At 49.1% G+C, this 16,865-nt stretch overlaps 1 protein-coding gene across 1 annotated transcript; it reads left to right on the forward strand.

The window, feature by feature from the left end:
* The first annotated feature begins 52 nt into the window (after nucleotides 1-52).
* Nucleotides 53-11,829, forward strand: LOC148162307 (glutathione S-transferase theta-4). Its single transcript, XM_088019721.1, has 5 exons — nucleotides 53-879; nucleotides 2,967-3,054; nucleotides 9,015-9,165; nucleotides 9,721-9,897; nucleotides 11,109-11,829. The coding sequence occupies exons 1-5, from the start codon at nucleotides 768-770 to the stop codon at nucleotides 11,304-11,306; spliced, it is 726 nt and encodes a 241-aa protein (XP_087875847.1). The 5' UTR covers nucleotides 53-767; the 3' UTR covers nucleotides 11,307-11,829.
* The last annotated feature ends 5,036 nt before the right edge of the window (nucleotides 11,830-16,865 follow it).

A 16,865-nucleotide genomic window follows, 5' to 3' on the forward strand; every position in this document is an offset into this window, starting at 1 on the left:
TCTAGAGCAGAATCTAGAGGGACAGATGTCCTGCAATGATGCAGCCTAGAGTGAACAACACTCAGAATTCTCCACGTGCGTCCAGTTGCCTTCCTGAGTTGCCAGGTGCTGAGTTCCCCTGGCCACTGCCAGTCCCAAGCCAAGCCAGAAGTTTCTGGGCTTCTCTGCATGGCACAGCCTGGCTGGCCGACCCCTGACACCCCTGTGACATTGTCCCCGGTGCCCTGACTGCTCCCCAGGCTCCTGTTTCTTTTTCTCCCAACACTTTTCTAGCTACAGTTCAGGCTAGACTGACCTATGCCTACCCCCAAGCCCTGCTTCTGAAACCCTCCGTGGTCAGTTCTCATTGCCCTGTCTCCATTCTGGACCCCGCAGAGCCCAGGGTCATGGGCTGCAATGAAGTTCCGGCCCTGAGAATTCCTGTGTGTAAGTCCTTTTACAGAAATGGGCCGCAAGGACAGACAGGCACCAAGACGGAGGGGAGGGGCAGGGCTGCAGGTGGCCCCCACCTTCTGCCCCCAAGCCAGGGGCATCTCCCCAGTCTGCTCCTGAGTCTCCCCAGAATCTTTGCTGCTGTGAGAATTCCGGCCTTCCTGGCCTCATGACACCACCAAATGAAACAAGAAGTTCCAGAACTCGGGGTCCTGGGCCTGGGTTAGAGACGGCTGAAGGGCACACGGCCAGGGCCAAGGGCTCAGTCTGCATATAGGTTCAGATTCAGAGCCTGGCGGCTGTGGCTGGTGGGGGTGCCCAACGTGTGTCTCAACATGGGCCTGGAGCTCTATCTGGACCTGCTGTCAGCATCCTGCCGTGCTGTCTATATCTTCGCCAGGAAGAATGGCATCCCCTTCGACTTCCAGTTTGTGGATCTGTTAAAGGGTAGGCACCCCCTGCTGCTGCGCATAGGTCTGGTCCAGAGGGGAGGCAGGGCACAAGGTCAGGGTGTCTCTAAACTGAGACACAGAGGAGACACCCCCCCCATCAAAGTCCACAGGGGAAGAAACATTTCCCAAGGGAACTATAGGCTGTCCATCCTTCCCACATATTCTACCCTGCTATCAGGTAAAGTGGAAGGCAGAGCTGCTGAGCGTCCCCCAGTCTCGCATCCAGTGCCCTTGGCTTTCCCTCGTGGGAGGGTAGCACTTGTTAGCTGCAGTACCTCTGATCAGTTGGCAAAGGCTGCAGACATGTGTGGTCATTTCACATCTGAGGGAAGACCCCCGCTTCAGTCCACACCCATTCCTCCCCATCGTGTTCACACCTGCCCAGGGTGACACAGACCCAACACTATCCCAAGCATGGAAGGGATTCTTAAAAGCTCAGGTCACAGAGGCAGAAGTGTCTAGAACATAGAGGAGGAGACCTGATGCTCTGAAATGAAGTGTGAGTCCAGCCCCAGAAATGTTTCCAGCCAGAGGCAGCTGGCTGTGGAAGGGTTAAGACTCCCAATAGATTGGGACACCTGGTTGACTCAGTTGGTCGTGTGTGTGGACTTTTGATTTCCAGGTTGTGAGTTCAGGCTTATGTTGAGTGGAGAGCTTACTTTAAAAAAAAAGAAAAAAAAACTGAGTTCAAGTCCATGTCGAGCAGAGTCTACCTTTTTTTTTTTTAAGATTTTATTTATTTGAGAGAGAGCAAGCAAGCGAAAGAGCAAGAGCAAGGGGGAAGGGCAGAGGGAGAGGGAGAAGCAGATTCCCTGCTGAGCGGGGAGCCTGGTGTGGGACTCGATCCCAGGACCCTGGGATCATGAGCCGAAAGCAGACGCTTAGTTGACTGAGCCACCCAGGTGCCCCGAGCAGAGCTTACTTAAAAAAATAAAACAAAACAAAACAAAAAAATAAGTTTCCTCAAACAGTTGAAAATAGAGCTACCTTACAACCCAGCAATTGCACTACTGGGTATTTACCCCAAAGATAGAAATGTAGTGATTCAAAGGGGCACAGGCACCCCAATGTTTATAGCAGCAACGTCCACAATAGCCAAACTATGGAAAGAACCCAGATGTCCATCAAGAGATGAATGGATCAAGAAGATGGGGCATATGTGTGTGTGTGTGTGTGTGCACGCACGCACAATGGAATACTACTCAGCCATCTCAAAAATGACATCTTGCCATTTACAACGACGTAGCTGGAACTAGAGGGTATTATGCTAAACAAAATAAGTCAATCAGAGAAAGGCACTTATATGATCTCACTCATGTGTGGAATTTAAGAAACAAAATGGAGGATCATAGGGGAAGAGAGGGAAAAATAAAACCAGACGAAATCAGAGAGGCAGACAAACCATAAGAGATTCTTAATCATAGGAAACAAACTGAGGGTTGCTGGAGGGGAGGGGTAACTGGGTGATGGACATTGGGGAGGGCACGTGATGTAATGAGCACTGGGTGTTATATAAGACTGATGAACCACTGATCTCTACCTCTGAAACTAATAATGCATCATATATTAATTAATTGAATTTAAATTAAAAACAATATTAAAAAAATAAAGTAATGACCTTGGAAAAAAACACCAAAACACCACCACAAAACAAAATTCCCCATAGATTGATTGCATATGAGAGGTTCCCTTTGAATTCCGGCGGTGTGCTGGGGCTCTTGGCTGCCCTGCCCCTTTCCGAGGGGGCTATAAGGGGCGAGATCCAGGCTTCTAGGGCTTCTGCTGATTCATAGGCTGTGGCTTCAGGCCAGGAGTTGGGAGTGGGGGCTGGAGGCCTCCAACTTCTGTGAGCCAACAGGTTGTCCTGGTCACCAAGCCTGGGTTGGGGGCAGGAGTCTTGATCCTAATCCCTGTTCTGCCGCTGACTTGCCCTTTGACCTGAAGTGAGCTGTGGTATTCCTCTGGGCTTGTTTCCTCTTCTAGTGAAAATGGGGAGGAAGGCATTCTGCCCCTGGGAGACCTGGTTCGCTCTTCTCTGCAGTCCCAGCACCCTCAGACCTTTACCTTTCCTGCCCCTCTCAGGTCACCACCACAGCAAGGAATACAGAGAGATCAACCCCCTGAAGAAGCTACCCAGCCTCAAAGATGGAAAATTTATCTTATCTGAAAGGTGAGTCTTCCTTGGGGCCCCCCACCCCACCATCTGTCTCTGTTCCTCCCAGGAGATCCACATGGAGCCGACTGCTAGTGCTTATTTTTTATTTACTGTGATCAGTTGTATATGTACACCAAGGTAGAATGAATACTAAGTAATGAGGAGTATAGCGACCTTCACATGGTACCCCTCACTCCATTCCAACAGTGATCCGCTTGGGGAGCCCATGTTCTCATCACCTGTAACCCACTTCTATTCCCCTGCTTGCCAGCCACCCTATCATTTCACCCATAAATGTTTAGGAATATACTTTTAAGAGATAAGGGCTCTCTAAAAAAAAAAAAAAAAAAGCCTCAGGGGCGTCTGGGTGGCTCAGTTAAGCGTCTGCCCCTTGATTTCGACTCAGGTCACGACCTCAAGTTTGTGAGATCGAGCCCAGTGGGCTCTGCGCCGGGGGATGAGCCTGCTTGGGATTTTCTCTCCCTCTCCCTCTGCCCACCCCCTCAACTCACATGTGCTCTCTCTCTCTCAAATAAATCTTTTTTTTTTAAAGATTTTATTTATTTATTTGACAGAGAGAGACACGGTGAGATAGGGAACAGAAGCAGGGGGAGTGGGAGGGGGAGAAGCAGACTTCCCGCGGAGCAGGGAGCCCGACGTGGGGCTCGATCCCAGGACCCTGGGATCATGACCTGAGCCGAAGGCAGACGCTTAACAACTGAGCCATCCAGGCGCCCCTCAAATAAATCTTAAAAAAAAAAAAAGCATCAATACCATGATGACACCTTGTAAAATTAACAATAATCCCTGGATTTCAACTAATATCCTATTTGTATTCAAAACTGTTTATGTCACAAATAGTTTCTTTGTAGCTTGTGCATTGGAATCCCGTTCCAAATAAACTTCCAAGTATTGCAGCGGGTGATCTGCCTCCTGAGTCCCTTTTCATCTACAGCCCCCTCCATGACCCACTTTTTTTGCCTTTGCATTTTTTTTTTAAGGTTTATTTACTTGAGAGAGAGAGAGAGAGAGAGAGCGCAAGCAGGAGGGAGGCAGAGGGAGAAGCAGACTCCCCGCTGAGCATGGAGCCTGCCTCGGGTTTCAATCCCAGGACCCCGGGATCACGACCTGAGCCAAAGGCAGACACTTAACCTACTGAGCCACCCAGGCACCCCTGCCGTTGCATTTTTTAAAAGTAGTCTCCACACCCAGTTTGGGGTCCTGTGTAGGACCCTGAGATCCAGAGGTCTGAGCTCCGCCCACTGAGCCCGCCAGGCGCCCCCTGCCTTTGAGTTTTTGTTGTGGTTGAAGAAACCGAGTCCTTTGTCCTGCGGAGTTTCCCACAGTCTGAGTTTTGCTGATCACATTCTCAGGGTGTCATGTTTACACAGTCTTTCTGTCCTTTCATTTCCTGTGAACTGGTCACTGGAAGTAGAAGTTTGGTAAGATTTGGGGTAGACTGTTTTTCAGGCTGCCTCCCAGGCGGTGTCTTAAAGTACATCTTCCAAGTGGCCCACAGGACTTCAGGGGGCCCAGGGCCTGGATTATTTTCCTAGGGTTGCTGTCGCAAATTACTGCTGACTGAATGACTTGGAACAATAGAAATGGACTGTCTTACAGTTCTGGAGGTTAGAAGTGAAAATCGAGGCGTCGGTAGGGCCCTGCTCCCTCTGAAGCGGGGGAAGCTTTGTTGCAGGCCTCTGTCTTAGGTTCTGACAGCTTCAGGCATTCCTTGGCTGGGAGATGGCCATCTTGCCTTCCGTCTGTGCATGTCTCTGTGTTCAAACGTCCCCATTTCATAAGAACACGAGTCATAATGGATTAGAGTCTACTCTAAGACCCCACTTTATTTTTACTTTTATATTTTTAAGTAATCTCTACACCCAGTGTGGGGCCTGAACTCACAATCCTGAGGTCAAGAGTCGCATGCTCTTCCGCCTGAGCTAGCCAGGCCCCCCTCTAAGACCTCATTTTAACTTGATTACCTCTGTAAAGACCCAGTTTCCAAATCAGGCTACATTCTGAGGTACTGGGCGTTAGGATTTCAACACATCTTTGGGGGACACAATGCAACCCATAACAGTCTGTCCCCTGGGCCCCCCAAATTCATGTCCTTCCCGCGTGCAAAATATATTCACCTCATCTCAACATCTCCAAAAGTCTTAATCACTCTGGCATCAACTCTCAGCCCCAAATGCCAGTGTCTACATTATCCAAATCAGGTATGGGTGAGAGTCATGGTATGATTCGTCCTGGGGCAAAGTTCCGCTCTCTCTGTGAACCTGGGAAACCAGATGACAAGTTGTCCTGCTTCTAAAACACAATGGGGAGGGGCGCCAGGCTGCCTCAGTTGTTGGAGCATGTGACTCTTGATCTCAGGGTCTTGAGTTCAAGCCCCACATTGGGTGTCTTAGACATTACTTAAAGATCATAATAAAAAAAATACAATGGGGGGACATGCACAGGTTGGATAGTCCCATTCCCAAACAGAGAAATAGGAAGGGAAAAAAAAAAAAATCTCATGCATCCCAACCAAGTCTGAAACCTAGCCGGGTAAATCGCTTTACATTTTAAGGCTTGAGAATCATCCTTGTTGGCTCCATGCTGTGTCCCTTGGGCCTGTTAGGGTGGTGGCCCCACCCTCTGGAACCAGGGAGACCGAGGCTCGGCCCCCACCTGCGCCGCCCCGCTCCGGGCCTGCTGGTGGCAGGACGGCCCTCCTGGCTCTAGTGAGACCCTCATCTCCCCACCCCCTCCAGCTAGGGGAATCTGGGCCGAGCTCAGATGGGCAGAGTCTCCCCTGCCCATCTCTGTGTCCATCTGTCTGGAGAAGGATCAGCCCCTCCTTCTCAGGGTATCTGATGTTCCAAGGGAAGGACATGCATGGGCATAGTCTGAGCCGCCCTCTTGCCTGTGGACCACTCACTGGCCGTGGCACTGGGACCCCTGACTACCAGCAACCGTCCCCCCACTCCAAATCACTGGATTAAAGATGAAAGAGCAGGTCCCTGCGAGAAGAGTCAGTGAGAGGGTGCTAGGCAGACAAAAGGCCAGGCGCCCACTCCAGGGTCAGACCAGGAACTGTGATGCCAGCCGGGTGTCTGCCCCCCAAGAAATGGGGCACCTCCAGGCACAGTGAGCTCTGGCCTGCTACGGTGGCAAGAAGAGTTCAAGAATAGGCTGGTGGGCCCCACTCGGCCCTGGCGCTCCCGGTGCGGGAGCCAGGGGGGCTGATGCCGAGAACGAGCCCTGGGGGCCCCAGCCTCAAGGTGCAGGACAGAGACACAGAGTGTGGCCGTGGGGGCTGGGGGTTGGTTAGAGCGGCACAGGCTACAGATAGCCTGGGAGGAGCCAGTCGGGACCGGGGGCCACCGACAGGTCTGCCCAGAACGGTCATGATCCAGGATTGGCCACCAAGGGTGTGTTCCCAGAGGTCACAAAATGGGGAGGGGCATTGGGCCAGTGAGGCAAACTTCTGCCTGCCCCTCAGGTGTTTCGTGCAGGCTAGGGACCACCCTCTCGTCTCTGCTGCCCATTCACTGTCCTCCCCACCTGACTCTATCCATTCCCTCCCCCCCCCCGGTCGGCCGGGCCAAGGTCACATACTATGCCAGGTGGTCAAGAACAGTGGCAGGGCTTGGGCTTAGGCTCAGGCTCAGGCTCAGGCATGGGGCCTGGCTGCTGGGGTCAAACCCCGATCCTGTCACTCATGGGCTGTGTGTCTTTGGCAAGTTAGTTGTATCTCCGAGCCTCAGTTTCCTCAAATGGAAGCATACTGGTACACACCTTACAGGGTTATTGTGAGATCAGCTGAGATGATTTAGGATTTAGGATTTCCATCCTTGAGGTTTTCCCCCTTCTTATATAGAGTTGGGCCTTTGGGGGCTCCCCCCTCCCTCCTCCCTCCCAGGCTGCTGCTTCCTGTCCTCTCCCCCCACCCATCTCTGCTCCCTCCTTATCTGCTGACTCTGCACAGACAGTGTTGGTTGGGGAGGGGGCGCAGGGTGGGGCGGGCAGGCACCTGCTCCTTGGACTTTGATGTCATATCAGACTCCAGCTCAGGACTCTCCAGGGCCCCAGATGACCTAGACACCTCAAACGCCTGTGTCCACCCTGCATTCCTCCCTTCCTGCCCCCCGCCAGCCAAGAGCAAGAACTTCCCCTCCAAATGGTGCCTCCAGTCTGTACCCTCCCCATACCTCCTTGGCCTCTGCCCTCCTCAGAACCCCTCCACCCAGTACCGGAGGGATCTTTCTTTCTTTCTTTGGAGATGTAACTGCCGTACAGCATTATATTAGTTTCAGGTGTACAACATCATGACTCAATTTATGTATATATTGTGAAATGATCACCACAGTAAGTTGTAGTTGATGTCCATCACCACATAGAGTTGTCGATTTTTTTCCCTTATGGTGAGAACTTTTAAGATCTACTCTCTTCGCAACTTTCAAGTATACAAAACAGTCTTATTAACTTTGGTCACAATGACATCCCCGTGACTTATTTTATAGCTGCAAGTCTGAACCTTTTGACTCCCTTCATCCATTTCACCTCCTCCCCCCGCCTCCTGCAACCACCAATGTGTTCTCTGTACTTATGGTTTTGTTTTTCTTTGTTTGTTTGTATTTAGATTCCACATATAAATGAGATCACACTGTATTTTTTTCTGTGTGATCTCACTTAGCATAACCCCTCAAGGTCCATCCATGTTGTCACGAATGGCAGGATTTCCTTCTTTTCTATGGGTGAATAAATCCCATTGTATATTTACACCACATGTTCTGTATGCATTCATTCATCGATGGACACGTAAGCCGTTTCCATGCCTTGGCTCTTCTAAATAATGCTGCAGTGAACATGGGGGTACAGATATCTTTTTGTTACAGTGTTTCTGTTTCCTTCAAATAAATATCCAGAAACGGAAGTGCTGGGTACTGTAGTAAATCTTTTTTTTTTTTTTAAGATTTTATTTATTTATTTGAGAGAGAGAATGAGATAGAGAGAGGGAGAGCATGAGGGGTGCAGGTTCAGGGGGAGAAGCAGACTCCCCCCTGAGCGGGGAGCCTGATGCGGGACTCGATCCCGGGACTCCAGGATCATGACCTGAACCGAAGGCAGTCACTCAACCCAACTGAGCCACCCAGGCGCCCGGTACTGTAGTAATTCTATTTAGGAACCTCCATATTGTTTTCCACAGTGGCCACGCCAGTTTGCATTCCCACCAACAGTGCAGAAGGGTTCCCTTCTCTACACATCCTTGCCAACATTCGTTATTTCTTGTCCTTTTGATGACAGTCACATCATGGGCATGAGGTGATAGCTCATTGTGGTTTTTGTCTCGCATTTCCCGGCTGATGAGTGATGTTGAGCATCTTTTCATGCGTCCATTGGCCATGTGGAGGTCTTCTCTGGAAAAATGTCTCCTCAGGTTCTTTGCCCATTTCTGGTTGGATTATTTGTTTTCTTGCTATTGAGTTGTAGGACAGAGGGATCTTTCTAAAAATCAAGGTGGATTTTCTCATCCTCCTGCTTATGTAACCATAACCTTGAGGATTAAGTCCATATCCTCCTGCATCTCCGGGGGCGTCCCTGGGTGCCTCCACAGTATCTCTGGCTGTCTCTGACCATTCTCCCCACCCTTCTTCTGGTCACACTTTTTCCTTTTCTCCAAATTGCTACCTCTTACTACCCCGGAATTCCCGTACGTGCTGTTCCGCACCGAGACTGCCTTCCTGATGCCATCCACCAACTCCCATCTTGCACTCCCATGCTGGCCTCCCTCTTGCACTCACTGACTAGCGGACTGACTGCCTTTCTTGGCACCCTTTGGGCTCGTCTTTCCCCTAGAAGAATGTCAGTGCCTAGAGCCCACCTCCGGCTGGAGGTCCTGCATTGGACCCAGGCCATGCTGGGGTGGTGGGTGTAACAGGCTCAGGGAGGGAGAGGGCAGCGTCCCTGGCTTTCCCTTTCTACAGTGTGGCCATCCTTTTCTACCTGTGCCGCAAGTACAGCACACCTTCGCACTGGTACCCACCAGACCTGCACACACGTGCCCGCGTGGATGAGTTCATGGCCTGGCAGCACACTGCCATTCAGCTGCCCATGAGCAAGATCCTCTGGATCAAGGTGAGTGGGACCAAAGCTATGGCTGACCACCGGTGAGTTCAAGCAAGTCTCCCTCCCTTCCTGAGCCTCATTTCCTTGGCTCCCTCCCCTGCCTGCCTTACAGAGCTGATGCGAGTGTGGAATGAACCCCTGGGTATGAAAAAGCCTTGTAAAAACAAGGCGAAGGGCACCCAGAAGGAGTTGATAGTACTCAAGCTGGGAGAGGAGCCAAGAAATTTCATTCTGAATTAGAAAACATCAGAGTCAAAGGGCCCATAGAGACCACCAATTTTGAAGATGACCAGTAGCCCGTATATGTACCCTGACTTCTCATCTCATGCCTGTGACAGACATCACTAACCAATCACAGGATTACTTCCTGCTGGGATCTCAAACTCCCCCTGAACAATGGCCCTAGGCGATCTCTACCAAGCAGAACCGCTAAAAGAGTTGAACTTACTTTATTTCCTTGGTTCTGTCCAACACCTCTCCAACAGACAAGGAGGCTGAAGACGGGAGGGTCAGATGGGACTAGAGTGCAGCCTTCTCTTCCCTCCCCTTCCCCACCCTGGCCAGTTGCTGATCCCAATGATCACAGGTGAGGAGGTTCCAGCTGAGAAGACAGAGCAGATGCTGGTAGAGGCGAAGAACAACATGCAGCTCTTTGAGGACAAGTTTCTGCAGGACAAGATGTTCATCACTGGGGACCACATCTCACTGGCCGACCTGGTGGCCCTGGTGGAGATGATGCAGGTGTGGAGTGGGGTGGGGGGCGGGCACAGAACCTGGGCACAGGTGAGACTGCTCTGTGACCACTGGGGCCATAGCTCGAGGATAGGCTGGTAAAGGAGGAGACATGGAGGACTGTGGGAGCCGGGGATGGGGTGCCTGGACCCCACCCAGGGGTACAAGAAGCACAGATTTTGAACCAAGGAGGATCACGATTATCCATGCTTCACAATGATTTTTCAGCATGGGGAGGGGCTGGAGGGCAGGCCTGGGACAGGGAGAAGAACATAACATTTCTCAGGGAGTCCACCAGGATCCTGGATGCTTCCTCTTCCCGTTGGACTCTCCAGGAATTATACAGAGCCCTCCAAAGTGTCCTTTGGCTGAGTGCTTCTTTTCTAGAGCTCCAGACTTATAGCTATACAAAGCAGCTCCCATGGCTCCGGATCTGAGGGGCATCCACTGTGCATTTGGGAGGCATACCTGGGTGTGGGGCATTTATGTGGTTTCTACATGAGGGGAGGGTGGCCACTTCTGACCTAGCTGGTGTGCAGGATGGCCACTTTAGACCCTGGCCAATGTCTTGAAAGACCAACATAATTTCTGGCCAGTATGCAAAGTGTCCACTTTAGTCCCTGGTCAGGGTGAAGGGCAGACCATCACCAGGAAAAACCACTTCAGTTTTTCTGCCCCAGGTGGTGTAGTCCCCTACATTTCACACCCGACCCCTTACATTTCACCCACACCCACCCCCTTGTGGGGCCCCCGAGCTTCTTGGGTGCATGTTTCTTAGACTACCTGCGGGGTCTCCCATTCCAGGCGCTGTGCCTGATCACAGAGGAAGGCTCAATGTAGAGAAAAAAGAACTGAATTCTTCCCCACCCTCATCGGAGGACAAGGGATTTCCTGGTGGAAGGCAGGACTCGTGGATAGTGTCATGCTGGAGAAGTGGGAGCCATCTGGGTCAGGTCCTACCTCAGAGAGGGATTCAGGAGCCTTGCAGCAAGACCAGGGGCCAAGAACCCCGGAGACTCTGATCCATCTTCCACTGGTCCCCCCACGTCTATCACATAGCCTCTGACCTCTCGCCCGGGCCTGGGGGTGGGGTGGGTCACAGACTCACTCTTTGTGGGAGGCAGATGGGGAGAGCCCCTGAGGCTGTAGGAGGGGACTCAGGTGAGGCTGGTCCCCGCCCCCTCCTGGCTGACCCCTCCTTCCTCTTTGTCTATCTACAGCCCATGGGAAGCAAGTATAACGTCTTCGTCAATAACTCCAAGGTAGCTGAATGGCGCATGAGGGTGGAGCTGGCTATTGGCTCTGGCCTCTTCTGGGAGGCCCATGACCGGCTGATGAAATTGGCAGAGTGGGACTGTTCAACGTTGGATCCAATGGTCAAGGAGAAGATCTGCGAGTTGCTGCAGAAGTTCAAGTAGAAGCCGCCCATCCTGCAGGGCCTGGCTGGCTCAACCTTTTTGAGCTTCCTTCCTTAGAGGCGATGTTGCAAACAACTCCAGTTCTCTGCTTAATAAAGTACTATAACAACCACCAAGGCTGCTGAGCCCGGGACAGGGGCTGTGAGCACAGGGTATGCATGGTGTGGGAGAGGGTAGTGGTCATGGGTCTTCCCAGGTTCCAAAAAGAGTTTAAAAACTAAAAGTTAAAAATGATTAAGGGTGCCCTGCTGGCTCAGTTGGTAGAGCATGCAACTCTTGATCTCAGGGTTGTGAGTTTGAGCCCCAATTGGGCATAAAGCTTCCTTAAAAAAAATCAGCTGGGGGTGCTTTGGTGGCTCAGTCAGTTAAGCATCTCACTTTTGATTTTGGCTCAGGTCATGATCTCAGGGTTGCAAGACTGAGCCCTGCGTCAGGCTCCATGCTCAGTGCAGAGTCTGCTTGAGATTCTCTCCCTCCCCCTCTGCCTCTCCTTCCACTCATGTGCGTTTGCATTCGCACACTTTCTCTCTCAAATAAATAAATATATAAAAGTAAAAAAAAAGTCAACTGGATTTAATACAACTTAAAAAATAAATATGATTAAATTATCAACAATAATAGTTGATGAATTCAATACTCCATTCTCAATAATGGATGAAACAAGACAGAAGACCATCAAGGAAATAGAAGACTTGAACTATGCTGTAAACCAATAGACCTCCTGGATATATACACAGAACACTCGACCCAATGACCACAGAATACACATTCTTTTGTTTTCTTTTAAAGTTTATTTTTTTAGTAATCTCTACACCCAACGTGGAGCTCAAACTCACAACCCTAAGATTAAGAGTTGCATGCTCTTCCGACTGAACCAGCCAGGCGCCCCGGAATACACATTCTTCTCAAGTGCACATGGAATATTCTCCAGGATAGATCTTATGTCAGGTCACAAAATCAATCTCAATGAATTTAAACAGATTGAAGTCATATCATGTATGTTCTTGGAACTTAATGGAGTGAAACTAGAAAATAACAGAAGGAAAACTAGAAAGTTCACAAATATCTGGAAATTAAACAGTATGTTCTTAAACAACTACAGGGAAGTTAGAAAATACCTCTAACACATGAAAACAAAAACACAGGGGTGCTTGGGTGGCTCAGTCAGTTAAGCGTCTGCCTTCAGCTCAGGTCATGATCCCAGGGTCCTGGGATCGAGTCCCACATCGGGCTCCCTGCTCAGCAGGAGCCTGCTTCTTCTTCTCTCTCTGCCCCCCCTTACCCTTTCATGCTCCCTCTCTCTGCCCCTCCCCCCTCTCGTGCCCTCTTGGTCCCTCATGCTCTCAAATAAATAAAATCTTAAAAAAAATCTTAAAAAAAAGGAAAGAAAAGAACTAACACTAAGTTAGTTCACAAACTCTTCCAAAAAAAAAAAAAAAATGAAGAGGGAACATTACCCATCTGATTCTATTGTTACTGGGCAGAGAACCGGTTCCAAACTCAGGTTTTGCTTCTGGCAGCTTGAAAATCAATACCTGAGAGACAAGTGATGGTGGGAAAGGAGAGGTAGCTTTATTCAGGAAGCCGGAAACCTGAGAAGATGGTGGACAAACATCTCAAAGATCATCTTTCCCGTCCAGATGAAGGCAGAGGGTTTTCTTTTTTCTTTTTTCTTTTTTTCAGAGGGTTTTAAATGGGAAGGTAAGGGAAGAGGGAGGGGGTTATATGGAGGAGACTCAGGTGCCCAGGTGGCTGGTCCTATGTGGACATGACCCTGAACAGACTTGCTGGCCTCACTGGCAGCTGTTTTTGAATGTAGTCAGGCCTTGTCTTTTGGGAAAGTTTGGTCCTTCACTCCTCATGGCCAGTGCTCTGCAAATCTCAAGGAAAGTTCTGCTGCAGATCAAAGGACTTAGGTCAGCAAGCAAGGAGCACAGAAGCTTGAAGACTGGTTGGAGTGTTATTACACTAGGAACCCAGTATGACCCTGAGACCAAAGCCAAGAAAAAGAGCACAAGAAAATAAAATTACATGGCGACACCACTTATAAATACAGGTGCAAACATTCTCAACAAAATACCAGCAAATCATATCCACCGCATACTAAAAGGATTACATATCGTGACCAGGAATACAAGGGTGGTTCAACATAGGAAAATCAGTCAATATAACACACAATACTAATAGAATAAAGAACAAAAATCCCATAATTATCTTAACAGATGCAGAAAAAGCATTTGACAAATCCAACACCCTTTCAGGATAGAATTTCTCAACAAACAAAGAATAGAAGGGAACTTCCTCAATCTGATAAAGGGCATCTGTAAAAAACTCACGGGTAACATCATCCTTAGTGGTGAAAGACTGAAAGTTGCCCCCACCCCCAACAGGAACATAAAAGGATGTTCAGGGTCACAGGAGGGACAGACCAGACCGAGTACCCTCCCTCGCAGAGCTACGTGGGAAATTAAAACTATCTGATAGCATGGTGACAGTGCAATTCTGCCCCACTCCCTGGTTTCTTTATTTATTTTCCCAGCTTTATTGAGGAATAATTGACAAATAAAAATTGTATGTATTTTAAGTGTACAGCGTGATGTTTTGATATACACCTAACGTTGTGAAATGATTACCATAATCAAACTAAGTAACATATCCACCATCTCATGTAGTAGCCATTTGGTTCTCGTTGAGAACCAAGAGGATGTACTCTGCTGGCAAATGTGAGGTGTACCATATGGTACTGTTAACTATAGTCACCATGTTGTACCATGTTAGATCTCTGTGATTTATTCGTCCTGCATATCTAAAACTTTGTACCCTTTGATCAACAGCTCCCCATTCCCCCATCTCCTGGTAACCATCTAGTCTCTGCTTCTAAGAGTTTCATTTTTTTTTTTTTGGGATTCCACAGACAAGTGAGATTATGCAGTATTGGTCTATCTATGTCTGGTTTATTTTACTTAGCGTAATGACCTCCAGGTTCATCCCCGTTGTTTCAAATGACAAGATTACCTTTTTTTTTTAAAGATTTTATTTTAAGTAATCTCTACACCAACGTGGGACATGAATCCCAAGATCAAGAGTTGCATGCTCTACCGACTGAGCCAGCCAGGCGCCCCAAGATTACTCTCTTTTTAAGGCTGAATAATAACCTCTCTGTGTGTGTGTGTGTGTGTGTGTGTGTGTGTGTGTTCCAATAATACTATACATTTATCTATAATGGAATATCTATATAATCTGTAATGGAATATCCATCCATATCTATGTCTCCTAACCTCACTAAAATGGAATCTGGAGGCTAGAAGGGGGACCTCTCACGCCATAGCACTCGATGTCAATTACAGGAAGACTTGTCGATTACAGACCCCAACAGAAAGAGATGTCTAGTGCTTCTCCTATGAGACAGCCATTACTCCAGGGGCGTGTGGGTGACTCAGTTGTTGGGCGTCTGCCTTCGGCTCAGGTCATGATCCCAGGGTCCTGGGATCAAGCCCCGCATCAGGCTCCCTGCTCAGCGGGGAACCTACTTCTCCCTCTCTTCCCTGCTCGGGTTCTCGCTATCTCTGACTCTCTCTCTCAAATAAAAGAAAAAAAGAAATAAGAAAAACCCAAATCCGTTACTCCAGTAACACAGCCAATGAGAAACCCTCACCACCCTGAACTCTTGTTTTTCTCCAATGGACTTCCGTTCAAAACAACCCCTCCCAACTTCTGCCTTCTTAATAAAATACCATTCCTCCCTATCATTTGTGGGATTTGTCTGTAGTTTTTGCCCTAGCTTGCATGTCCTGAGTTGCAATTCTCTGCTATTCCTGAATAAACTCATTTTTGCTAGTAAAATAACTTCTATTTTGAAGCTCAACAATTTCCAACAAGCTCACGGTCAAGGCTGCTGCTTCTGCTCTGAGGACCACCATGTGAGTAGCAAGTACCTAGGTCATGTAAACTCTTCAATGGGAAAACATGTTTTTCTTCCTGAAGATGTTTATTTTTTTAAAGATTTTATTTATTTATTTGAGAGAGAGAGAGAGAGAGAGAGAGAGCACACGAGAAGAGGGAGGGTTAGAGGGAGAAGCAGACTCCCTGCCGAGCAGAGAGCCCGATGCGGGACTCGATCCCGGGACTCCAGGATCATGACCTGAGCCGAAGGCAGTCGCTTAACCAACTGAGCCACCCAGGCGCTCACCTGAAGATGTTTAAATGCACCTATGTTCCTTGTCAAAGATGGAAGCAGTTTAAGTGTCAAGAGGGTGAGATGCCACAGGGAAAGAGCTGGCCCTAGGAGAGGGACCGCAGAGTAGCTCCTAGTCAGGTGCTCCTGTCACTGCCCGGAGCAACGCCCTGTCTGGCTTTCTGAGCTCTTTGAACCCCTTGGACAGGACTGGCTACAAATGAAAGTGAGGGGCCCCTCGATCAAAGATTATTAAGAACTTGACGATGGCAATAGCAACGCGTTAAAACAACTGTGGGGCTAGATGCAGAGGGCTGGGCAGTTGCACAGGTTGCACACCAGTGAAGCCTTGCAAGGTGTGGTGGACAGACTCCAAACTAACCCCCCGTGGCGCCTGGGGGGCTCCGTCGGTTAAGCACTTGCCTTCGGCTCAGGTCATGATCCCAGGGTCCTTGGGATCGAGTCCCGCATCGGGCTCCCTGCTCAGCGGGAAGCCTGCTTCTCCCTCTCCTTCTACTGCTCCCCCTGCTTGGGCTCTCTCACTCTCTCTGTCAAATAAATAAATAAAATCTCAAGAAAAAATAAACTGACCCCCCAATGACCTTACCCGATGTCACATCTTTATATAATCCCTTCCCCTCAAGTGTGTCCAGGGCCCGTGACTTGCTTCTAAGCTACCAAATGTGACAAAGATGATGCAATGTCACTTCTGAGATTATGTTTTGTTATACAAGACTCCATCTTGCTAGCAGACTGGTTCTAGAGACTCTCTCCCTTGCTGGCTTTGAAGAAGTAAGCGACCATGTTAGAAGGTCCCTGTGGCAAGGAGCTGAGAGTGGTCAGCAAGAAGCCTGGGCCCTCAGTCCTACCCAGGAAAGGAAATGAATTCAGCCAAAAATCTGAGTGAACTCGGAAGTGGATCCTTCCCCATTTGAGCCTGTCAGATGAGAAACCTGGCCGACACTTGGATTGCAGCCTTCCTGAGGACCCAGTGAGCCCATGCCCATACCCCTGATGCACAGAAAGTATAAGATAATAAATATGTGTTGTTTTAAGCCATTAAGTTTGTGGAAATTTGTTATGTAGCAATAATTAATGAATAAGATGGTTTTCCTGACTCTCTAAAGCTTTCAGTTGGAAAGTGCCTTGCAGGTGGTCTGGCTTGCTTTGTTCTCACTCTGTTTGCCCAGGTTCGCTGGGAGACTACACTTCTAGAGTGCTCTGAGCATTGGTTGGGAGCATTCTGTCTAAATGGCCTCTATCTCTTTTTCTATAAAATAAGAAATCCATCAGTCTCTTGTGAGTTCAGATCCTAAGGAAAAGATTAATTCTGGAGCATGGGCCAAATTAGGTTTTGAGCCTTCAAGACTGAGGCTGAGCCCTAG

The sequence above is a fragment of the Eumetopias jubatus genome, unplaced genomic scaffold (assembly GCF_037043125.1).
Source record: "Eumetopias jubatus isolate StellerSeaLion01/CBP00866 unplaced genomic scaffold, mEumJub1_p1.0 scaffold_16, whole genome shotgun sequence".
NCBI lineage: Eukaryota > Metazoa > Chordata > Mammalia > Carnivora > Otariidae > Eumetopias > Eumetopias jubatus.

Excerpts from the sequence above, each read along its gene's own strand:
- LOC148162307 (XM_088019721.1), top strand. The coding sequence starts at position 768 with ATGGGCCTGGAGCTCTATCTGGACCTGCTGTCAGCATCCTGCCGTGCT. Across the intron at positions 3,055-9,014 it reads AAATTTATCTTATCTGAAAG|TGTGGCCATCCTTTTCTACC; the intron begins GTGAGTCTTCCT and ends CCCTTTCTACAG. Across the intron at positions 9,898-11,108 it reads CCCTGGTGGAGATGATGCAG|CCCATGGGAAGCAAGTATAA; the intron begins GTGTGGAGTGGG and ends GTCTATCTACAG.